This window comes from Homalodisca vitripennis, chromosome 8, assembly GCF_021130785.1.
Source record: "Homalodisca vitripennis isolate AUS2020 chromosome 8, UT_GWSS_2.1, whole genome shotgun sequence".
Classification (NCBI taxonomy): domain Eukaryota; kingdom Metazoa; phylum Arthropoda; class Insecta; order Hemiptera; family Cicadellidae; genus Homalodisca; species Homalodisca vitripennis.
In genome coordinates, this window is record NC_060214.1 from 40,182,751 (window position 1) to 40,210,055 (window position 27,305).

The following is a 27,305-nucleotide window of genomic DNA, read 5'->3' on the forward strand; positions in this document are numbered from 1 at the left end:
ACATTAAATTTTCCATTAAGCTTAATTTATATATAAGAAAGACCGAGTTTTATAGTGGTGATACATGTAATTAATAGAATTAGGCTGATCGTTATCGAACATTTTTACACATTTCTTATGGGTAACCATGATGGCAACGATGACATCATGGAATAAAAAAAATTGATTATAACTAGAACTCAGTTATATGTCATTATTAAGATGTACATAATAATAGATGTAGCCTAACTCATACATAGGTTCTCAAGAAAAAGTGTTTCTGTACACTTGAAATTTTCATGAAGCTTTCTATTTGACAAGAATGAATTCTATGATGGTGCATGTCTATCCATGGGATCTTGTTGTACATTATTGAAGCCTATCACCCTTGATTATAGATCCTTCTGAGGATCTATAATCAAGGCTATCACTTAGTAGATTGGTACAACTTTTCTGTAGGATGGAAGTAAAAACATATATCTCCATATGATTGCAAGTCTGTCTGTCTGCAGGTTGATTAGATTGGCACCTTCCTGTTGTAAAAATTTTAAGATTTGCTAATTCATGTGTTTACTGTTACTTTAACTAGTAGATCTATTCTAATATTTAATCAATCTTTAATTTCTCATAACATTTTATTAGTTTTTGGTTTGTTGCTTTAAAATGTTGAATGTTTAGCTGTTATAAGTAACAGGAGAATACAACTTTTATTCGGTAACATTCGGTTTTACGAAAAAGCATTATATATAATAGTTGTGATGTGAATTGGAAAAAAATTCTCTTTCCTAATGAAGTTTAAAAAAAGTAAAAGTTGTACTATGAAGGTACTTTTAGCATTGAGTATTATGGTGATTTTAAGGTGGTCAGAAAAATTTGTTATCAAGAAGGTTTGCGCTATCAAGGATCATGTTAGCAAGAGTCTACAATACTAGTACCCCTGGTTTTGATAACAGTCCATATCCGATTATTTACTGATATATAATGATGGGACTTGCAGGTGATCATGAGATATCTGTGGTTGGGCAATTCCATCAAGGAGGCGGTGGATGCTAGCAGAGTACACCATCAGCTGTACCCCATGGAAGTCAGTTATGAGTATGGAGTTATAGCCGTAAGTATCCATAATTATTGTTGTCAATGAAAATCTTACAATATACTTGTATAACATCTTAATTTTTGGCCATTACTCTCATTATTTTAACAATTAAGATGAAATTATTTTACTTTTAATAACATAATATAATTCTGGCATATACTTATTAACTGGTGTATTTGGATATACAAAAAGGGTTAGATATTTAATACTGTCAGCCCATTTGAATATAGGTCAGGATAATTATACTTGATACAGATTATGATAGACTGCTGGGGTTGAAAATGTTAATTTAATACTGCAGACACATTTGTAATTCTTACTCAAGCTGGGATATAAGAAGGAATAAAACTTTAGGTATGTAAAAAAGGTTTCAGTGGTGACTAGTTTTGTATTTTTGAGCTTAAGTCAGATTAATCAGGGTTACTTTTAGTCTTTCTTCAGATTAAGTTCAGGTTCAAGTTTTGGCCACTGAACAGTTTTTTATATTTTAAATCAACAACTCTTAATTTTTCAATTCTTATTGGCAGATGATCCATTAAACAAAGTAAGTTGCAGATCAGCAACAAATTGTAAGCTATGTCAGCTTGTGAAAGTGATTATTTCTTACTGGGGTGGTTCCAAAACGGATACTTATAAGAACACTTTCTCCTATAGTACAATGTAGGATTACTCCACACTTTGTGTCGTGTAACAGACTTTGCTGAGGCTGTACGCAAAATTTCAAGTCATTTTTGAGATGTCCTGTGGACAGACAGACAATCGTACATTAATGAAAACTTTTACATCCTCCCAGCAAACAAAAGAGACATTGTCCCATCCTACTGAGTGACAGCAGTCAGTGACGCTCAGTCTAATCCTATGGATGGATATGTACAACATAGAACTCATTCTTGTCTATTTAGAAATGAAGGTGCATGCAAAATTTAAAGTTTACAAGTGAAATCTTTCTTGAGATATCTTAAAGATATTTAGGCTACGTGTTAACACATGTATATGATTGTCCTCTGTTTCTACATTTATTTTTTCACAATTTTCTCCTTATCATTATAGTTACCCTTCAGAACAATATAAAAATGTTCACTAAAAACACATTAATATATGTAATTTTAAAATTAAAACGTGTATGTTTCTTTACATGAATTCTTTTTACCATGTGGACGAATACTTTAGTATGTCAGAGTCAGAATTGAATACATTTTTGAGTACTTGGTGGTAGGGAATTTTAATTGTGATTAGATTTTAATTATTTTTTTATATTTTCTTATTTAGTTATACTTGCCTTTTATTCAACTGTTGATTGTTTATTTATTATTATTAATTATTCGTAGCATGTTTTTAGTACAATTTTCACCTTAAACACTATTTATTATTCTAGCCACTAATGCCTGTTATGTCAGTCTTGATCACTTCATTACTTATAATACTTTAAAGAACCAGTCTCAACTTATGTCTGGAGCACTATTAACGTACAATATATAGGTATATATGAATCATATTGATTTGTTAATTATATGGAAAGAATTACCAATACATATCTTATGTCTTAAGTGTAGTCTTATCTTACGTCTTAATAATGTTTTCAGCCGCTGATTAGAAGTCTGCAGGCCATCGGACATAAAACGAAGAGGTACCGTGACAGAGGCTCCATTGTGTGCGCCCTGGCCAGACAAGACGACAAGATCTACGCCAACGCTGATTATCGCAAAGGCGGTGAAGTATATGGAATGGACTGATTCTAGGTTGTGATCAAAGGTTTGTCAGCAGTTCATACAATGTAAAATTGTGATTTCGTATTGTGATCAAATTGATACACTCCATGCAAAGTTGATTTTTATAATATTTTATACACAGTAATGTTACTTTTTTTGTACAAAAAAAGTCATAAGGGTCTAATATTAGTTCATCAGTATTAATCATCAGTGTTAAGCATTGCTAATATTGTTAGTTTATATTTTTACTTATTACATATCAGAATATCTTTTATTGAATTAGAATATTCAAGAAACATTATCAGGAGCGTACTCAGAATATTATTTGGGGGGATTTTGGGCGTAACGTTATATAAATATGTATAATCACTATTGCACGAATTGTTACTTTTGATTGTTGCAGAAGTAAACTCTACATTGACCAACATTAATGACTGCTTAAAACACATACAAAAACTAAGATAATAACTCATTATTCTACAAAAATTAATCTTGGTGTATTCAAAATTTTTGGGAAGACCACCAAAAAGGTGGGTCAACCTGTTTTCTCCCTAGATACGCCCCTGATCATTAGCATATTTCTTGAATATCAAGAACCATTAGTCATTGATCTGTGTGATACTACTGATACTCTTTGAGTTTTTCAAATTGTTAACAAAAGTTGAAACTATGTAATTTATAGATTTTATTAATCGTATAACTTTGTTCACTGTCAGTTGACTCAACTTGTTTTTATTTGTAAAACAATGAATAAATGTATGATTAAAACATAATTCTCTATTCATGCTTTTAAACATTGACTGTGATCTGCTTATAATTGTGTTGCTTATTGTTTTCTGGTTAACCACGATAGTTGTAATAAAATCGCCTTAGTGAACTCAGTACTGACTTGGTGGCTGGATGCATTAAACTGGAAACTCCAAATTCTGGGTTCTTGTTTTTCCGTCATTAATTAATAATCTTTCCTTGCACTCAAAGGCCTCAACAGGTGTACATTTAATTAGTAGGCAAATTAAAATTATTTCTTGTTGAATTAGTGCCTCTTTTATAGTACTTAATTAACTGTAAGAACTGTTATGCATATATAACCTACAGTGATTTTTATACTCAAGTTTTTTGAGCATCTGTGTTTGAGACATAATACGACACATATGAGCTTCATTTTGTAAGTCACATTTAAGTTTTCATTTTGAATGTGAAAAGATATTAAATATATAATAATTACATTTTATTTTGTGTGTTCCTTTGATACCTCTGTACATTGAAATGAACGTTTTAGTGTCCCATGGACATAAGGTCCATGATTGCTGCAAGAAAAGGGTTTACCGTTTTAGGAGATTTAGGATTTGTGGAATCCATTTTCTTGTCCACCAATACATTTGAGGTTCATCCTCTTTTAAGTTATATTTAAAATTTGTTTTCAAACAACTTTTAGACTACTTAGTTTCATATGGAAATCCAGATTGTCGTACACAATTGATTATTACTAACATTGTTGGACCATGAAATTGTTTTAAAGGAATAACAATATTTCAAATTCTTTTATCATTTATGCAATGAACTTTTCTCATGTTTTGCTTCTGAGGACTAAGTTCTCACTCAAAATAATGTACAGCTTTCTCCTAAATATCCTGATAATTGTGGCAATCAGCTGGTTGAGGTAGAATAAGAAAAATCAGTTTATGTTATGTTTTCAAGATTACATTTTTTTCCAGCTTTAAATCCATCATATTTTTGACATATTGTTTAGTGCTAGTTTTTAATGTTAACCAATTTAAAATTATAATATTATTATTTGAAAGTTCCTATCAAAAATGGTATTCAGCTTCTGTTATTAAAATTTGTGTGTAAACGCATAGATGATGTGCAGCATGTTGGCTACTTGTACAACATTTCTGTCAGCAGCATGGTGTACACAAATTTACACACAAGACAACAGCAGTGTGCCTACATTTTGGGTTCCGCAGACCGCTGTACAGACGTGTACTGCAAAAACAAGAATTATCTGCAGGAATTGTCACTATGCAGATTATTATTTCAAGCAAAATTTTTAATTACTAATTTTTTGTTCCTGTTATGGAAAATGGTCCAGAAAAGAACCATTCTGGAAAGGGAGTCAGTCAAAAGCCTACCAAACAGGAATAAGCCATGTTCTCGATAAAGGAATAACTTAATTCTTAATTCATTAACAATCAAGAATCTGTATTGCCTTTAAACACTTGTGCAATTAACAAAGTCAGATTTACAATTAGCATTATCTTAATATAAATATAAATCTCTGTCTAAAGGACAGTTGTCAAATACTCTGTAGTTACCTATAAGGTGATAACAGGTAGCAATGTAGTTATAATAATTAAATAAATATATAAATTATCTATACTAAATAATAAATAAATAAATATATATATATATATATATATATATATATATATATATATATATATATATAATTTGTACTAAAACTATGATAACAATAACACATACATACACTTAATACACTAACAGAAATAAATATAATATAAAACAATATATCAATGTAGTATTACAGGCTAAAAAACTATCAGCATAATAAAATACATTCTCTTTTAACCAGCTTTCCACTACTATTTAAAATTTTTTTATAGGTACAGACCAAGCTGTTTCCGGTAATTTGTTAAATAGCTTAATTTATATATATATATATATATATATATATATATATATATATATATATATGTGTGTGTGTGTGTGTGGCTGCTTTTACTTTTTTAAAGTTTGACAGTAGGTAAATCTAGAATATGGTTTTTTCTAGTAAAATAAATATGAATTTCCTTTCTAGTTAAAAAATTACATAATGATTCTTATAAATACCCTGAGAAACTTATGGTACCACCAATTGGCTCTTAGCCAAAAGTGGAGATGGTTGCTTTGTATTGTACCAAATGTGTTTGAAACGCTTCCACTAAGATAATTAAAAAGGATAGAAAGCTTAAACTGTTTGAGTGTTAATTCGGATCAGACTAGGAGAAGGATCAAAAGTATGAAATTAATGGTAATGTAGTTTGTACATGTTGATTGTTCTTATGGACAAAATGTTAAGTAAAGATAATATTACTGTCCGTACCCAAAGTAACCGAAAACAACATTGTATGTGGATAGTGTGGTGCAATTTCAAGCCCTAGAAGAGACAGGATGCATCTTTATTGACATATTGGCTACACAAAAATAGTTCTACTTTCACAGACCAGTCATCTATGCCCTATTTGAACTCAATAAAATAGACCAGTAGGTTATATTTGCATCCCTGCCCTGTAGAATAATTAGTTACTTTCTTTCAAAATAAATCGTTTCAAGCAATTATTCCATTAAAAATAAAAAGTATCTATCTCATCACACAGCATGGTACATTAAATACAGTTCAGCATTGAACGTGTTAAATGGTCTTACTTAATATAGGGAAACCCCAAAATTGAACACTTACTCCAATGTCGCATGGAAAATATCTCGAAACTCCCAACCTAATTATTTTTTTACATTACATTTTTTCCTATGTGGCAATAGGAGAAGCAGAACAACGTCCCACATCTAAGAACACCCAGCCCATCAGGATACCACAAGGTCAAGGAAAATAGAAACACAGTTATATCTGATCTGGAGCTGAGCTTGAGTGCTGTAAAAAAACAAAGGTAAAAGATCAAGAGGGACAAGAGGAAGATGATCTTGAGACATCTCTGGCATTGGCAGCAGAGGTGGGCAGTCTTCTTTTGGCTGAAAACTTGGAGCTGAAAAAGGATGCTGAGGACCTAAGCACCCGAAACTCAGCGCTGGAGGCTAAACTTGCTGAACTGGAGGCAACACTGGAAGATCGAACTGAAGCCGAGGGAAAAATACCTACAAAAAAATTGAAGAATCGGGAAGAAAACTACAAGAAGCTATAGCCCAGATCGCAAAGGAAAAACAAAATAGACAAGAACTACAGAACTTTTACGAGGATCATGACACAAGACAGACTCTCATTTTTGATGAACAAGCAAATAAAATATTAGAACTAGAACAAATAATCCTTAATCTCAAAAGAGAAAAATCTGGACAAAGAGATTTGCTGGACAAAAACCAACAAGACTCAAAGAAATTCAAAAATGTAGAAACGCAAACCATACAACCAGCCACAGCCTACACAACAGCACCGTCAAGTCCAAACACCAGTGAAGCAATTACATGTAATAATAAACAAACCGAAATTAAACCAAGATGACAAAACGGGGCCTACCTCAGACACCTAAACTCACTAGCGCTTCAGAAACACAAAACAGATTACTCAGAATTTTATGTTCCCAACTACTCTGCCTCTCTATTAATTGAGCTGACTCAACTGAAGATTCGACAAGACCAACTAGAATGCTCTGTGGTAACTTTGCAAGAAAAACTGCTTAAGCAAGGTGAACAAACAAACCCTGCAACACCACCAGCACTCACACAAAAGTACACCCACTGCAAAGAGTCTTCCTTGTTCTAAAAACCATAACATAAGTAAGAGCAAAAAACAAACTGGGAAGGAGAGGAAACCATTTCAGTGTAATCTCTCCAAGTAGCCAAAAACAAAGCTCGGCATGAAGAACCTGCCAATGTAGAAACAGGCTTGAGAAAGACTACTGTAAATGAAGGATTAATTGAAGGGATCAGAAGAGAGAAAAAACCACCACTGAGTGCTAAAATCCTCCTAAGTGGGAGAAAACCCTTGAGGAGTTTTGTAACTAGAGAACTTGAAGCCCTCAAGGGATGCTCAGAAAATGACCATTTTCAAACCAGCAACGCCAAAATAAACCCATCAGTAAAAAAACTTTTCTAACCAAAGTCAACCCCCACAAATATACATCAATATGGAAGGCGCCTCAAAAAATGAAAACGCTTTTTTTAGAAAACTGCCAACCAAAACAGGAAAGACACAAAAACATACAAAAAACCACAGGATTTTCATCAACTCCACTCTGAAAAAAAGGACTCAGCCTCAGAAAATCTCAATTTTCCACCAGAATATAAGGGGGACTGTCTAAAAAAGTTGAGAGGCTAAATCATTTTCTGAACCAGTTGCGCCCAACAGTACTGATATTAACTGAACATGGGCTAAATCAAGATAATCTACGCTCAATATCAATTCATGGATATAAACTAATTACAGCTTTCAGCAGAGGCAATCATAAACTTGGAGGAGTTGCGATATATCTGGAGGAAACATCAGGCATTGAGGGAGAAGCAGCGGATATTGCCAAAACTACTGCATAGAATTAGTGTGTGAAGCAGCCTTGATAAAGATCAAAATTAACAAACAATCACTACATATATTGGGAGTTTATAGACCTCCAGGAGGACAAAGTAAACAAGCAATCGAGATGATAGCTAGTATCCTGGAAAATATTCGAGCAGAGACAAATCCAATACTTTTAATGGGTGACGTTAATTTTGACAGACTAACTGACAATCCAGAAAACCAACATTTTGAAGAAGAGCTGCTAAGTCATGGAATAATACGCCTCCCCTCTCCCAGAAACACGCATAACTAACACTTGCAAATCATCTATAGACTGCATATGCACTAAACATGCCCAATTCAACTGTCAAATTCAATATTTTTCAAACAGGCTTATCAGATCACACAGGCCAACAATGTCTTTTACACCTAGAAAGTAAAATCCCACAAACATCAGTGAGTGAACACAGAAGAAAATTTCAGTAAAACAAAATCTTAAAAATCTTAAAACGGAGCTTATGAAAGTAGACTGGAGCTGTGTGTATAATGAGCCTGATGCTGAAGAAATGTACAATGCCTTTTACAGGAATGTAAGGCTGAATCTGGACTTAAACTTTGCCCAAATAAGAAATCAAGAACCAAAAAAAAGATCTAAGCAAAATGGCAAGTACGATGAAGAAGCCAGGAGATTGAAAGAAATTTTTCTCAGGGCCTTTCGGAAATATGAAGTAACTGGCAATGCTGCAGATAAGGCTGAAATGATCACTAAGAAAAAAGTCTACGACCTCAAGCTTAGAAACCTTAAACGTACTGCAGCAACAGAATACATAAAATAAATCCGACAATAAATCAAAAGCACTGTGGACCATAATAAACTCAGAGAAGCAGGCTAAAAATCCAAGTGTAACACCTCTTCAAATGGAAAATAAATGGTACATTTGAAAACAATCCCTCGTTGATTGCTGAAAACCTAAATAAATTTTTTGCAGAAGTAGCAGAAAATACACTGATAAAAAACAGAAATGATCTGCATTATGTCCCGCAGTCAATTCAAAACCCTCCCATTAGGCAATACATCGAAGTGTTCAACTTTGCTCCAACTAATGAAAAAAGAAGTTTTAGAAATAATTAGCTCTCCTCAAATCAAAAATTATCATGTGGTTTGGATGAGGTACCATCCAAGGGCTGTCAAGCATTGTGCTGAACAACTCGCTGCCCCCCCCCCTTGCTGCTGTGATAAATAAATCATTTGAACAAGGACACTTCCCATCATTACTAAAATTATCGAAGATTTACCCAAAAACACAAGACTGGAACAACTACAAAATTAGAGAGAACTATCGGCCAATCTCATTGATATCCACATTTTCAAAAATAATAGAAAAAAATTGCAATCGAAAGGATGACTGAACATCTGCAAAACCCAGAGCTGCTAACAAAACTCAGCACGGCTTCTTAAAAGGAAGATCAACACTAAGTGCATTAGTCAGCCTAGTTGAATTTGTCACAGATCAGCTGGAGGACAACAAACTTGTAGCAGCTGTTATGGTTGACTATAGCAAGGCTTTCGACTGCTTGGGACACGACCTCATTCTAACTAAACTGGCAACTCTAGGTGTCAGGGGAGGGTCGGGGAACTGGATAGCGAGTTACCTAGAAAGGACGCCAACAGCTTGTAGAATTACAAACATCAACAAATGGTAAGAAGACATCCTTCAAATCCACCTTTTCAACCCTCAAATAGAGGAGTACCCCACAAGGCTCAGTTTTGGGCCCTTTTCTGTTTTGTCCTTTTTACCAATGATTTTCCAAATTCCATAAATTATAACTCTGTAATGTATGCCGATGACACTACTCTCCTTCTAACCACAAATACTGCTGAAGAGCTCCACTCTGACATAATATCATCAACGCAAGAAAACACTTCACTACTGTCTCCAAAACGACCTGCTAATAAATCCAAAAAAGACAACCTGCATAAACTTTAGTAGGCGACTGGACGAGATACCAAAAATTCCTGATCTCTTGGTAGAAAAAGAAGCCAAATTACTGGGAGTTACCATAGACTCTGATCTTTTCCTGGACTACTCATGTCAATAATTTGAGCAAGAAGCTGGCATCAGGGGTTTTTGTTGTGAGAAGAATGAAGTGGATTGGAGGACTCGATATAGCGAAAAGCAGCCTACTACGCCTTGATTGAATCCCACATTAGGTATGGTTTGATAGTGTGGGGTGGCACAAACCAAACAAAACCTAAATAGAATCCTAGTCCTACAAAAGAAAGCAATAAGAACACTTGCTGATCTAAAACCCAACAGAGAGTTGTAGAGAATCTTTCAAAGCACTAGGAATTCTAACAGTGATAAGTCTCTATATCCACACTGTTGTTACCCACACACACCAGCAGGACTACAGACGAGGGGAGAATATCCACCACTACAACACGAGACGAGCAAAAAGACTACATACTTCCACTACACCACACTACACAGTACAGCAAGAAGCCGTCGTACATCGGACGTAAACTGTATAATGCACTACCAGAATCACTGAAGAACCTGAACACCCAACAACTGAAGAGACAACTACAGGACTGGCTGGTGGAAACGACCGCTATACACTCATTGGAGGAATTCTTCACCATGACACAAACCTACTAATTTTGTAAAGCAAAGAAGCATGAAGACAATTCTGTATTTTGACGCCATTACATTTTCTTGATGAAATTGTAAATAAAGCATTTTGATTGATTGATTGATTGATTGATTGATTTTTACTCACAGCACAAACAAGAAAATGCTGTAGTGGGGCTTAGGAGATCTTAATTTTCCACTAAATGTGCATCAAAGTCATTTCAAATCTGACTATTATATCCTTACTCCTTTGCAAGGATTGAAATTAAGTTAAAACAAATATATTAATAAACTGACATACTTCTAATTTTAAAACATTTTATAAAACCTACTATTTTTAGTGACAATGTTTTATTAAATTTTGAAATACACCACTCTGACATGATATACTGTATTGACATACAGTGGAGTCCTGCTAATCCTAACACGTGTAATCCGAACGTCGGTTAATCCGAACAGGTCCAGGAGGAATTATTTATAACGATAATCAACAGTTATAGGAACTAATTACATAAAAAATGAAAATGGGTGCATCATTTCGTACATAAACAAAGAAAACTTTAATTAAATAGACATACAGTATTTTATTAAGGCAAATTGTGTACGGTACAGTACATAAATAATGAAGTTAAATACAGTACCAAATTGAAACTTATAGGTTAAGTATGAGTTAAATTACTGTATTAAGAAGTGAAATCAAACAAAAATTGGATGTACAGTACTGATATTATTATTGAGTACAATATTAATTGTTAAAAGACATTAATTCAGTTATCGTCTTCTGTCGCATTAAAGAGAGTCTATTGGATGACGCGTAGTTTCGTACAACTATTGAACGCGTGGACCCGTACAATATCCAGTACTCTCACATTGCTTAACAATAGAACTCTCACACTAAATACGGTAAATGTGCTTAGTATTCGAAAACACGTTTATTTGTCAAGAAATACAATGCAACAGTCAGATAACATGTTTTAATAAACAATGTTGATAATTCTATAACAAAATAGACCCATTCTCAAGTTTAAAACCGTATTTTTCTGTAATTCTGGCTAATCCGAACAATCACATAATCCGAACAGGGCTCGGTCCCAATTAGGTCGGATTAACGGGACTCTACTGTACTTGTAAAGCTGAGAGAACAGTTTTGTGTATTGAAAAAGCACAGTAGTGTTTTATTATGTTTTAAACACCATCACATTTTGATGTGATTATTTTATTCCCCCAAGTCAAAACTTCAATTGGATCAAAGATTGAAGATATCACATAGATTTTACTAAGTTTGACAAAGTAATTTTTGTTTTTTCCTAAAAGTGATTAGGAAATGACATGGGATGAAGTGACTAAAGTTTAAATTATTATAATAAATCTAATCCATGATTTAAACCAACCATTGTGATAATTCCAAGCATGATACTTTATTAACCGTTTTTGTAAGTTCTGAATTTTGGTTTCATTTTGATCCCTGTTTTCCTGTCATTCAGGAATCATGACAATGTCAAAAGGCCATGGTCATTGTCAGAAGCATCATGATCATTGCCTAAAATGAGAGTGAGGCTGCTGTTTATTGGAAGACTTCAGGAAGTTGGAGTTACTTTTAAATTTTCATATAAAAGGGAGGGAAAACTTGGGAGCTATCAAAGCTGCTTTCTAAAACTCTTCTAAAGCTATCATGTATCCAAGAAAATAGCCAGGAAGAAAATTTGGGGTAGTCCAGACAACTGATATTTTCCTGTAGTAGACAGAGAGTAAGGCTCCATTTTGTTCCTTAAAAAACTCTTGACCCGTTTCTTCGTTGGAACAATCTTTCTGCAGTACATGTCAGTAATACTGAATTATTTAAATGATAATAATCCTTTACTAAAAAATTAATTTAAAAAATTGAAAATTTGGAGGGGATCCGGACTCCTTAGACACCCTCGCTGGCTACATCCTTTCAGGTATCAGCATGTATTATAATAATGACTCTTCATATTAATAAGTAAGAGGAACACTAATGCTACTAACAACGGTGCAAGCAATAAATTTTTTCATCTTGAATGATTAGACAATTTGAAGTAGTATTTTAAGTTAACCCTCAGTGGATTTATCCTTTCCCAGGGGAAATTATTTAATTTGGTTTAAAACGTACTGTGTTTAATTACTTCTCTTTTAGTTAGTGGTATTACCAACAAAAAGAGTTGCTTGACAATATTGAATAGTGGCACACTCTGAAGGAACTATTTTCAACTATCTGGATTTTCATAAATGTACATAGGTTTGAAAAATGAAGCTAAAATGTAGAAAAATGTCAAAAATAAACAGGCCTTTTAGAATTTGTTCACTATATTTTAGCTGCATTACTAATTGTATAAAATATACAATTATTTTTATTTTATAAGAAAGTATTTTCCACATTTTGATCCCTCAAATCACTAGAAAAAAAAAAAAAATTCATTCTCTGTACTCCTTGCAGAGGAAGAGTCTCTTACAAGAGAAAAGCCAGTACACGTCAAAGGATAGGCAAACACAGAAAATATCACAGAATATTTGTATTAAATATTAGAATTTTAATAAAAACGTTTGTTCTAAATTGTTCCTGTGAAAGTGTTAAAATACAATATTATTTAATAATTTATTGTTGTAGCAATATCCCTGTTTAATTTCTCTCTCCCAAGCATGTTGAATCACAGATCAAAGAGCTCATTCGGTAAGAAAAGTTTAGAGCAGATAGTAAAAACGTTTGTTTGCTCTGCTAAAACATAGAGTTTAGGGAAGTGAGTAACCAGGAGCAGATAACAGCCATGTGTCATACTATTTCATTTATTGTACCACACATTTATTTGGAACCTAAAGAAAGTAGGGAAATCTACAGAAGTTATTGTTAAAAATGTATTAAATTTTAACCATTTCATTATTTAAACCGTCACCAACATTATTATATAGTTTGGTGATCTGCACAATCTATCTCTCCTGCACAATATGTTACATTTTTTCAACACCAAAATAAATACTGCAGTATTATTAACCAGGTTTGTGTACCACAAAACAAAGAGTGTACTTAAAGATGGAATGAAATTTATGGACTTAATAAAATAAAAACTGGCATTTATTTAAATTTGTATGTTGAATTGGAAAAACTTGAGTTAATTAGCATGATGAAACTCATATAAAAAATTGCATACTTTGTGTACGTGACTGAGTTGTTGAAGGGGACATCAATAGTTTTATCTCTTGAGATAACCTCAACAAGAAACTTACTGCACTTCGTGTTTTTTGTCTGTCGAACAAGTGATGCAGCAATTTATAATGATTCCTTCTTTAATATATTTTATAAACAGCAAAATGACAGGAAATTCTTGTTTTCTGTAGAGCTATATTGTTAGGTTCACAATAGTAGTGTACCCTGAAAATATGTTAATTGTAAAAAAACATAAAACATGAACATAAAATATGTTTTATTAACATTTTCTGAACATTTATTTGATCATTTCATCTCTATGACAATGATACATCCTTTCTGAGTACATTGTATGTAAAAAGTGTTTAATGCAATATCAATTTTAAGATTGTCTGTTGTGAAATGTTTTTGATAATGCCGCCGCCGCCTTGGGTAGATGTAAACACAATATTATTGTGAACTCTTCCCCATTATCATCAGGGCAGTGCTATCAAAGCTCTACACAGATAACCTCACTTAGGGACAAACATGGCATAAATATGTCAGGGTGGAGATATATAAGTAATTATTGTATAGATAGTTTTTTACTCAATCCCCCAGTACATTGTATAGGTAGTACAGGATATTGTAATGATTTAATGATCAGATTTTGGTTTTCAATAGAAATATACATTCGGGGTATTCAAAAGATTGTAACCAAACATATGATTGAAGAAATTGGGAACTGATAAAGATTATAAATACGTACATATATGTGTTTTCCATGTGATACTTTTACCATTCTTTTTATTTATTTATTTTTTGTTACTTAAAACTAACATCAACATTTTCTCAAATTGTTTCAAATAAATTATTCTAAATACTTAATACTTATGTTAACAGCTTATGTAAATGCATTAACAAAATGACACAGATATTTTTTTTTAAGTTATAAGAAGTATCGTACCTTTTAATTTTGAGTAAAATACAAGTTAAACTTATGATTTTTATCAATGTTTATTTTTTATCCCATGATATTTGTAACTTATATATTTACAGTATATATTTTTTATTGTGGTGGTCAACTTCATATTTTCTTAGGGGATACTCCTTAACTGTGATTTTGGACAGGAAACATAATTTTAAGACTTTTTCAAATTCTTTGTAGTGTATTGGTACAATAGAGTATGGCACACTATCTAGAAGAATTGAAGAGGCACTAAGAGTATGAATTGATGCTGTTTACTTAACTGGTGGCGTACTAGGGAACCGATTCATACAGAGCAATAGCATAGAGAGCTTTAATATAATGTTAATTAATAAGAGGAAAATTAATATTTATTGCTATAAATAATTTAGTCCAACGGATTCATTTATCTTTTCGAGACAAATATTATGTTCCAACAACAACAGGCTACAAGACTTGACAGGTTTGTACAAGGCTTTTGACAGTATGGATGGCAACATTTAAGTAGCAAAATTAAAACATGGTTTCTGTGGACCATCTATACAGTTTTTTTTATTCGTATCTGAACAATCTGAAACAAGCCAGCAGCAATATGTGTACAACTAACACAGATCAATTGTAAAAAGAAATGAAGTTAAAGCTGCAGATAAGAAAAGAGATAATTTGTGAAGGCTTATTTTCTGATGATTGCAACCCTCAAGATCAAGCTGATCAAGAAGGAGAGGACAAGGTTGAATTTCCTCATAGTGATAATCAGTCTAAAGTATCTCTTGCACATTTGGTAGAAAAACAGAAGAAAATGTAACCTATACTTAATGAATAAAATAAACAAAGGAATAGTGGTATTGCAATACAGAAAAGAATTAAAGAAAGAACAAATCATAAAGAAATTATAAGTTATGACATAAAGACCACAAGACAAAGGTCTAAATAACTAATGTTATTTAAGTTAGAGACAATGAAACTCAATGGAATGCCCACATGTCAGATGAATCACTGCATGGGCTTATAACATAAATAGAACAGAAGAGGTGTTCAGTTACCATGTTTAAAAAGAGCTCCAAAAAATTCTAGGACTGTCTAGACATTAGAATTCTAGAAATTATATTTCCAGACGAACTCACTGACAAAATTGTTGAATTCACCAATATTTGGGTTATTAAGAATCTAAATAAATATATTAGGGAGAAGAATGCAGAAGACACATGTAGAGCATAAATTCCGTGTTTGGATTACTGCTTTTAGCAGGATTGATGAAATCCTCTACAACTAATTTGGAAGATTTGTGGTCTTTGTACAATTTCGTATCAACAATTCAGAATAACTATGTCAATAAAAATATTCCAATTTTTATTGAGAGCATATGTTTTGATGACATTTAGAGGTTGAGAAAACATATCAATAATCTCACACCTATGTGTTTGAGAGCTTTGTTACTATTTCCATAGTGTTTATGTCTCAATAGATGAAATGTTTGAACCTTTTCATACATTCAACTCTTCAAGCAGTACATTCCTAATAAGTATGGCATGAATGTGAGTGATTCAAGAACCATTATGCATCCGAGTGAGAAATATACGCTGAGAAACAACTCCCAGAGCCAATTATGATATGATACTAAAGGGTTGATAAGGCAAACAAACTCCCCTGTCATTGTGACCTTGAGGGTCTATTGAAATATATACAACCTAGTTTATTTTGAGGCTTTTGATAAACCTCAAGACATCCCCTAAAATTCCACCTCAGCAGGTTTTAAAAATGCCCTGTGCAGGTGTAAAACCTGATCAGGAATCACTTTACACTCACAAGCAACATGCCTTTGACTCAGAGATACCCAGGACCATTTAAGGCGAGCTTCTATCCTTAGATGTCACCATTAGAATGATCACTCCAATATCTGGTACTGGCCATCACATTACAGTTAATAACTGGCACGGTTTTATCCCTTCTGCAAAGTAGCATTTGTATCAACATATGATAATAGTTGTCAAGACTGAAAATAACAAAGAAAGAAATATTTCCTTTCATCGACTAAAGATTAAGGCCACACTATTCGAGTTTCTTATTCTATCAGGATGACACAACTCCCTTATCATATGTGCCAAAAAAGAATAAATGCATTCTTCCAGTATTCACCTTCCATCACACTGATTCAGTTGATGAAAGCACATGAGAGAAACAAAAACCAGACATTTTAACATGTTACAATAAGTATAAAGGTGAAATGGACACCATGGACCAAATGAAGTCCCTTGCTTGAGGAAAAGCAATTAACAGTATGCCACTTACTTTGTTTCTTTCTATGATAAATGTTGGTGGGATATACACTACATACGAGAATTATTGTAAAGTAATGTTACAGATTTAGGTAATAGAGGAGTATTTCTAAAAGAGCTAGTAGAAGCTTTAGGCAAGGTGTAAATTACCAAATGATCATTTCTACCAATGATGCCTTCTTCTCTGAAAGCGAGGAATTGAAAGATGACTACCAGCCATTGATACAACGAAGTTTACCAAAATTTGAGGGCCATCTCTCAGCAACTGGATGGTATTATTTATGTTAAATTTGGGAGATTTGGGCCCCTTGAACCCCCTCTCTACGCCCTTGGTGTTAGACAAGAAAATCAGGGGGTCATTGTTTGACAAGGACACTTGAAACTTACAATTAAGTTTTACATTTACATATGTACACTAATTTTGAACTGTCCACTTATAATTGTTTACTATTATGTGTAATGTTATTCTGTTACAAGTAAAACCATGTTACGTAATACATAGAAAAAAAAACACATTACAGTAAAAAATTATAATTAATGTAATGTGTGAGTTATGCATTATTCTGACTTATGTTTGATTAGTTACAGTACATTGCCTTTGATTTTCAACATGTACATTCAGTACTGATATAGGCAGTAACAATAATGTACACGCTTTTCTTAAATTTTACTTATTATACATTTAAAAAATAAAATATTTTTTAAATTTGGATACAAGTAACTTAAAAGTGGTATTTTACACTAACTTTACATATTATGATGCTTTACATAACAAATTGTAATTTGTATCAATGAAGGGAGGGTTACAAACCCCCTCTCCCATGGATATGCCTATGTTATGTTCTGTTGAAACCTTCAATATTCCATTGTATCGGTTTATTCTTTTGTAAAATGATAGTTTTGTTCTCTGTATTTTGCCTGTGTAATTCCATTCACAATAATTCCTTGAAGTAGTGTGAGGAAGTGGTATGACCTAAAAAAAGTATTAAGGGTGACCTAGATTGGTTCTAGTGGTAATTCCAGTGATTCAACTACACTTGCACACAATGCAAACATTCACTTTCATTTTGTGATTTACAGTGACCTTGATCTTTAAGAACTTAAATTTTGGGTCTATTACAAAGTTATGTTACTATAAAGTATAGTGAAAATTGAACTGTAAAGAAGTAAAGTGTCAAATTTTGAAACTTTTAATGAAATTGCTTTTAGAATCTGAGTCTTATAGATTGCTTTAAACTTTTGATCAGTCTTTTCATAACTCATTATTATCTAAACAAAGAAATAAGAGGTTTGAGTTTCTAGTTTCCCTCAAAGGGATTTGTATTTATACTTTTGATTCAATCTAAGATAAGGTTAAGTACCTTTCAAACCATACCTAACCTTAATAATAACTTTGCTTAGATAATTATCAAGTTGATATAGTCAGTCAAAGGGGTACAGAAACATTACATAGTTTAATTACGGGATAAGCTAATCCTGAAGGACCCTGACTGAAAGATTAACCATGAGCTTATACATCCAGAAACATTCTTTGATCAACAGTTTTCCTTTCTTTTAATCACATGGTTAACTAACACAATGAGGCAACCACAAGATTCTGAATAATTCAATAGAGGGGAGAAAGATAATGCAAAAACAGACAAGTATACATAAAAGTGTTTAATGTTTGATGAGGCTTTTTGGTTCTCATGCCTAGCCTGTCTCATTATAATATTGGGACCAACAAAAAGGTTAAAAAAATTCTACACTGAATGATCATGCATGAATAATCTCAATCTGATTCTGCACCATAAGGAATCCGACACTGTCTATATGTTAAACTACTGTACAATAACTGCCTAGGTATGTAACTGTATGTGTGTCGGTATGTAACTGTAGGTAACTGCCTATACATTTTTCATTTTTATTTATTGTCATTTGTCAATTTTACATTGCTATAGACAACATCAAGAAATAAAAAGGGTAATACATTACACTGTACAAAACATACAAACTATACATTATGTTAATTTAAAATACATAATAATATATTAGCCTAAACATGATCAAGTGTAAGACTAAGGTAAAGTCCACACTGCCCAAAGGCCTGTACCATCAAGACACATTGAAGTGCTTATATAAAACATGGAAAGAATACTAGTAATAGATTCAGGTCAGCCCAAACAGAAAAAGCCATCTTCAGAGAGTGAGAAACTTCCACACATCCACGTATTCTAAGGTAGATTAATATTAGTTGTAAAAAATTCCTCAAGTGAATAAAAGGCCTTACTTATAAGCCAACGTGACAATTTACATGCATATGGTTGAAATTCTAAACTTCTGAACTCTTGTGGTAGTTTGTTGAAACACTTAATTTGCAAATGTCTATGACTAGCTATAGTCTTCTGTAGCCTGGAAGAAGGTATAATATCCCGTGCCCTTCAAGTATAATAGTCATGGATCTCATTAAAACAACAAATTCATTTTGGTTTTTCTTTATATGTATTAAATTTTGAAATATAAATATTGAAGGAACTGTCATTATATTAAAATCAATAAAACATTGCTTACAATCATCCTGATAAAGTAAATTGGCCAAAATTCTCACTGCCTTTCTTTGCCATGTGAAAACCTCGCTAGCACCCTTACTATTTCCCCAGAGCATTGCAGAATATAGCAAGTGAGATTGAAATTCACTAAAGTAGGAGATAAGCATCATATCTCCACCAACACAAGATTTTAATTTTCTAAGTAGAAAACAGGCCCTAGACAGTTTTGAAATTACTGTGTTGGTGTGAGCCTACCAAGAAAGCTTCAGGTCAAAAACCACTCCAAGCAACTTAACTGGTTTAGAACAATTTTCCTTTACATTCAACTTTTTCAATGTGAAGCAAATTGATTCTGTTTTATCAGTATTGACTTCTAGATTATTACAATTAAACCAAGAATAAGGAATCTCCATTACCTCATCACTAAGTGTTTTTACCTCATTAAGTAATTCACCAGTAACTATAAAGGAAGTGTCATCAGCAAAAAGAGTGGTCTTACATGGAACATTGAAAGGCAGATCGTTAATATAGATAATAAACAAAACATTTAGTTTAGATATGTAGTTAAACAATACTACAATACGATTCTGCACCAATCAACATGTCAAATGACATCATTGTTCATATTTCATGGACTTAAGATAAGAGTAAATAGTAGAACCACTTGAAGTTAACACCTTCATTGCAGTTAGTATGGTAGTGCAATATTATATTAATAATTACCTTGTTTTCATCAGTACAAAGACTAATTACATAAAATTTGGAAAGTTTAAAGAACAAGCATCAGGTCCACCAGAACTCGAGAGTTCAGACTACAAAGGTCCCTGGGACTGACACTTGATGATCATCTTTCTTGGGATCATCATAAAAAACTTGGGATGGCTCTTTTTGTTTTGTTAAGGCAATAAGCACAACAACTGCTACAAGATCTGCATACCATGCCCTATTTGAATTACACATTCGCTACAGAATAAGCTTATGGTGATGCTCCTCAAAGGAAAATTCACATCGTGTTTTAATCCTACGAAATCATGCAATAAGAATCTTGGCCGATCTTCAACTCCCTCTGACAGTTGCAGTGGAATGTTCAAGACATTAAGAATCCTAACCGTAGCATCCCTATACATTGTAGAGGAAACATCCTTTGCTCTTAATTTTGATATGCCAAGAAGAGAAGATAACCATGAACATTACATAAAGCGTGCCAATGACTTAGACCTGCCAGTGGATAGGACTACCCTCTACACCAAAAATGGTGGTGCAAGATCTCTCACCGTACTCTCTCCTAACATAAAGAACGAGAATCAAGATACATTCAAGAAATTACTGGCTAACATACTTGTAGAGATGTCCATGTACACTATTTGAAGTTTGCTCTATTATTACCTAATTATGACTTATAAATAGTATAATAATGGTAAAGATAGAGTTTAATATGGATGTCGCGTTTCAACTAATCACATTTGCCACATTAACATTTTTCTCAACCACCTGACACCAACTAATTCAAATTCAAATTCAAATTCAAATTAACTTTATTCATATTATTTGTACAATTACATTTGAATTTATACAAATAAGGAATGGCATCATCTTACATTTTTTATTTTATTATATCCTATGTGTCCATATATTCTCCAAATGAATACAAAGCCTTATCTGTCAAAAATCTTTTAAAATGTTTTTTAAACAATAAATCATTTTCTATGTTAAATAAATTCCTAGGGACTTGGCTTATAAATTTAATACCTGCCGAGCTAGGTTTTTTATAATGAAATTCCAATGCATGTTTATGTACTGCCAATTGATTTCTATTTCTAGTAAAGTAGTTGTGATTTGACCCCAATCGGGGTAATTTGTCAAAATTTGATGTAACCATCATAACAGTTTCCAGTATATACATTCCGTAAATAGTTAAAATTCCTAATTTTGAAAAATACTCTTTCACAGATTCCCCATCCTTTAAGTTCATGATTATCCTAATTGCTTTTTTTTGAAGTTGAAGAATGCTTAACAGATTTGAATTACTAGTGGCCCCGTACAACACAACACCAAAGTTTATATGAGAATGTATGTGGGCATAATAAATGGTTTTCAAAATTTCAGTTGAGCAATATTTTGACATGGTTTTAAGAGCAAACAATCCGGAAGAAATCTTTTTTTGCAAAGCCAAAATATGTTCGTTCCAAGTTAAGTTCTCGTCTAGAAGTAATCCTAAAAATTTAGTGTTAGTTAATTGAGAAATTTGTATATTGTCTATTGTTATGTTTGGCATAAGTTTTTTTCTATTTTGTTTTGTGCAGAAAGAGATCATATTTGTTTTATTAAAGTTTAGTAATAAATTTTTACTGCAAAAATAATTATTAATACACATGAGTTCCGTTTTACCTGCAATTTCTATTTCATTCAAACTTTTACCAGCAACTATTAAATTAGAGTCATCTGCATATAGACACAGCTTGCTCTGATCTTTTGTCAGAACATTTGGCAAACCCAACATATAAAGTAAGAAAAGAATTGGCCCCAGAATGGAACCCTGTGGCACTCCATGCCTTGATATTTTTAAAGAAGATTTTGCATGAGTGATTTGATTTAATTTGGTTACAAACTGCAAGTCAACATACTGTGGTCTATTTGAAATATAAGAAGCAAACCAGTTTAATGTAACATCTTTAATACCAATATTTTTTAAAATTTCTATTAATATTTCATGTGATACACTATCAAAGGCCTTGGTAAGATCCATAAAAATGCCAACCACATAATTCCCTCCATCAATATTGTCCACTATGGTTTCAATAAAATCCGTCCCAGCAGTTATGACAGACTTACCAGCTCTGAAGCCATGCTGTTCTCTGTCAAATATATTATTGGTTTCAAGAAAATCAACTAGTCGTAAATACATCACACGTTCAAAGATTTTTGAAAAAGTAGACAAAATGGATAAAGGTCGATAATTATTAGGGTCAGTTTCACTTCCTTTTTTGAAAACGGTTATAATTTTAGAGATTTTCAGTTTTTCAGGAAAGATTCCAGACACAAAAGAGGAATTTATAACATGAGTCAGGGGCTTAATCAGGTACATTTTAGCTTGCTTGACAATTGGCATTGGAATTTCATCGTGGCCTGCTGAATATTTGTTAGGAAATGACATTATAATCTGATTTAATTCTTCCTCACTTACTGGTTGGGTGTGGAACTTTTTAGCATTAGAAGTTTTAAAGGTACCAGTGTTAACAGTGATGTGTGATGACAATTTTGGTAATATTTCATTATCTACAATGTCAATAAAATGATTGTTAAAAATTTCACAGATTTCCTCTGGTTCAGAATATTCATGGTTTTCATAAATCAATTTAATATGTTTATTAAAATTGTGATAATTTTTTGTTTCATTATTAATTATTTTCCAAGTAGATTTACATACGTTTTCAGAATTTCTAATTTTATTTTCAATATATTCCTTTTTTGAAGAGTTTAATTTTTTGCTGTAATATTTTTTTCAACTGTTTTAATAGCTTATTTAGTGTTCTATCTTTGGTTAATCTTGTAGTTTGACTTAAACTTATAATTTCCGCTTTTTCTTTTTCCAAATCATAATTTATCCATTTGTCTTTATTAAAATTTACCCTAGACTTGACCATAGGAAAACTAACATCAAAATAGTACATCAAAATTTTATGAAAAACATTGTATTTAGTGTCTACTGTTGCATTGTAGACTTCCAACCAAGTTTCATTGCTCAACATATTTTTAAAGATCTCAATGTTTTCTCTTGTATATTTTCTACAAAACTGTGTTACGGTCTTAAAAGACAGTCGCGTAGTGAGGATTTTGGCGCCATGGAGCGACTCAGTCGCTGGCGCCCCTCCCAACTTTTACCTACATGATCAATCAGTGCCGACAGTTTCACCTCACTACCGTAACAAACCTTTCTTGGCCATCATTTCATCAGCAATGTAAGGCGTCTTTGACCAAACATCATTTTTTTATAATAACTTACAGTCTACTATTCTTTATAAAGTTTTTGTTCCTTGTAAGAGACCTAGTTTACGTGTATATAGCAATATGTATTTAAATCTCAATTCAATTCCATAGGGTTTGGAATGAAAGTACAAATTTCAATATATTTAATAAATATGTATTGAAAACCCTAGTTTAAATTTGGGCACATTATCTAAAACGTGAACATAGTAGTTAAGTAGTTACAAAACCAACTCGTATATTACTATCTTAACTAATCTTCTTTCGTGACTTCATGCTAGCAAACTGTGTTATTGTGTCGTCCAAGTTGATGTGCCTGGCTCTGCTGCGCTCTATAGATATGGTTGCCAAGGCACTCAGACGTTCTTGGGACTTGGTGGCTGCGAAAATAGTTCTTTATCAGTTTAAGTTTTGAAAATGATCTCTCTGCACTTGCATTTGTAACAGGTAGTGTCAAAAAATCAAACAAGCATTCACAACATCTGGAAAGCTGGAACCAACTTGAGCACGTACTATTAAAGTATCTGCAAGATCCCTTATACTTTTGAGTTTTTCCACGCGACTTAAAAACAAGTTTTTAGCCTTACAAGCTGTGGACCTAAGTTAAGGAAGACGTCATCTTGGTAGTTTAATATCAAAATTTTGCTTGATTCTAAGATTTCTTCATCACTTGCTCCAACTAAAAACAGATGGCTTCAGACATTGGAAAACTACTAGTAATGTGAGTAACAGCCTCAAAACGCTCTGTCAGCTGTGTTGTGATTATGTCAAGGCTACGGTTGAACACCTCAACCCGGAAACGTTTCTCATTGTCTTTAATAGGGTCATCAACTTGCACTTCATCAAACATTCTTGTCTTCTTTTTTTGTTCTTGAGTCAATGAAATGTGGTACAAACTTTCCATTGCAAACAAAGCTTAGTTGCATCTGCTTTAACTGTTTGCCACTCATTCCTAAGTTTTGTTAATTTTTGTTTTGAGATTTACGAGCATTTTTGTTGCGTGTTCCAAGTCTTCTTCGGTACTTTGAAGTTTTTTTTAGAAATTATGTCCATAGTTTCAAGCAACACACTTTCAATAAACTATCAATATTACTATGATATTGAAAACAACATTTGATAAGTATTCTGATTTCTGGCTTTCCACTTCCAAAAAGCCCCCGAACGCTTCTTCTATGACTAGTTGTACTGGCCTGTCGCCTTCGTCAGTTTTTATCTTTATATAACGAAACACTGTACTCAGCGGGTCGGTTTTCCGCTATATCTTGAGTTATATCAAAGATAATAGACACATAGGAACTTTTTTTCATTTCTTTCTTGATTTCTTTTTTTATCTCTTTGGAAATCAGGTTGATCAGCTAATTTTGAATCTGAGGACTAAGGTAGTTAACACTACGTTTTGGTAACTCAATTAAATCTGCAAGGACCTCGTCATATCTTGCTAGCATATGTAATTATCTCAAGGAAATTTCCTTTCGATTTAGTTTTGCATCTTCATCGTCATTACACAATCTGTGCTCTCTCAGTGGTAAGTCGTTTGTAGCTAACGTAATAATGACGTCCACCACTCGCCTTAAAACTTGTTTCCAGTAATCAGTGGTTTTTTTAATCTCCTCCAGATTCTCACTATCAACTGTTAGGCCTAACTGCCAGCGATAGTATATTTCACACACAATTGCATGACTTTGCGAATCTTCTTCATGGTCTTTTATGTTTCGACCTAAATGTGCCCAATCAGACGTACCTTTCGAAAATCCCACATCAGTATAGGCCATATTGAAAAGCCAGCATGGCTGAAAATAGCAAACATTGAGGATGTTTGAATAGCATAACCAATTACGTTTTATTCTCAATTGGTTTTCTTTATTCTTTTGAAAATACCATTTCTCGTCAAATCCCCTATTTTTTATTTCTCCCTTCTGATTCTTTTGAAAATGGCCCTTTAGGCTGATGAGGGCCTAATTTTATTATTTGCCGTTTTTGTTTGGCTGTAAGAGTGTTTTCAAAATTACCCTTATCAGAAGAACTTATAACAGCTGTTACATTTTCTTTAAGGTTTCAACTCGCAATCGGTACCTTCAGCTTTAACTAGGCCTACCTTAGAAAAAGGTTCCTGAAGAAGGAACGTGGTCTTCTGCATCTTCAGGTAAGCCTACAGGTGTTTGCTCCAAGTCCTCATCGCTTGTAGGTACTTGTGAGCTACAAGTGGGTTCTTGAGAAACTGCAACTACTGAAGTGTCCCTCGAAAAGTAGGTAGATAAACTTCTTTACTTTCTTAAGGTTCAAGTCAAGATTTTCTGCGTGACCTTTTCTCTAACCTTCGTTTCCGATACTCAGCACCACTTAGTTTTTTTGACATTATATACCAAAGGTAATAAATCAACACCACACAAATCACATCACAACAAAATAAATAATATAATCAATACTTTGCACTAACGCTAAATCTGCAATCACTACGCAAAGGTAAATTGAAGTAAGTCAATCACTCGGTGGGTCTGTACGGGACGCCTTTTGTCTCAAGCCAAGGTCAATGACAGACTGACTGACACAAAGACACTGCGCGGCCGTGATGCGCGTGGAAGGGGCTGCTTCCCGCAATTTTAATCGTCCCGCCCCCCTGTCGCCCCCCGCCCTGGAGCGGTCGCTCCACTCGCTCCTCTGTCGCTACGCCACTGTTAAAAGATGTCTTTTTATTACAACATACATTAATTTTCAAAAGTTGGGCATCATGATCAGAGAGCTCAGTAATAACACCTTCAACCATAAGTGACTTTTTCGGTAAATTTGTTATAATATTATCAATTGCACTTTCACAATCTAGGGTAACTCTAGTCGGAAAATTCACCAAGTACTGCATGTTATGTTGCCTTAAAATATTACTTAATCTATCATGACTTTTAGAACAATGCAATACATTTATGTTTATATCCCCAGCTAAAATTACATGCTCATAAGTTTCAGTTAAAATAGTTAAAACAATATCAAGTTTATCCAAAAAGAGGCCATCATAAATTAAACCTGGAGTTCTATACAACCCCACTAATACAAAAGAAAAATCAAAAGCTCGGCAGGAAACAATACAGCATTCAAACTCTTTATCTATACATAAGTTATTAATTCTAGGAATTACAACTCTCTTAACTTGGTAAGAGTTGCTGCCTAAAATCATAACTCCTCCACCACCACATGTTTGGCGACAATAGTTGGTTATAACAGAATAGTTATTAACTTTAGCAAATTTTATCTCATCAATTTTTAGTTTATGTTCACTCAACACTATTAGGTCTGGTTTCAACTCTTCAAGAACTATTTCCAAAGATAATTTCCGCGATAAAAAGTGTTGGATATTTTGATGTAGAATTTTTATTGTAAGATTTGCATTTCTTGAATCCAAAATTTTTTTATATATTGTGGAGGAGCTATTTACAGTATGTTTTGATCTATTTGAAATATCTACTTTAATGGTGGAAACTGATTTAGGCTTGCTAAAAAAAGGGAGTCATTGTGCTGTTGGTGTGGCGTATATAGTGTTGGTGTGGAGTATGTTGGTTGTGCTAGTGTTGTTTGTGGAGACATATGAACAGTTGTTACAGATGGACTCAGGAAAGAACTTTGAAATTCAGTAGACACCTTCCCACTCTCCCACACACTCCCTTCACTTATCACAAAATCGCCCATTTCACTTTCACTACTCTCACAGACACTAGCTTCAGTTGTTGCTGGAAGTGAAGTTATTTCTTGGGTTGGAGTATGTGAGGAGAAAACAA

At 33.2% G+C, this 27,305-nt stretch overlaps 1 protein-coding gene across 3 annotated transcripts in view; it reads left to right on the forward strand.

Annotated features, from left to right (window-relative positions):
- LOC124367589 (scoloptoxin SSD14-like) overlaps window positions 1–4,015 on the forward strand; it is a 142,156-nt gene extending 138,141 nt beyond the window's left edge. For all 3 annotated transcript variants that reach the window (XM_046824546.1, XM_046824545.1, XM_046824547.1), the window contains exons 9-10: window positions 977–1,090; window positions 2,659–4,015. In XM_046824546.1, coding sequence (XP_046680502.1) covers window positions 977–1,090; window positions 2,659–2,808 — 264 coding nt within the window. In that variant the 3' untranslated portion in view covers window positions 2,809–4,015. The remainder of the gene's footprint in view (window positions 1–976; window positions 1,091–2,658) is intronic.
- Window positions 4,016–27,305: the final 23,290 nt, after the last annotated feature.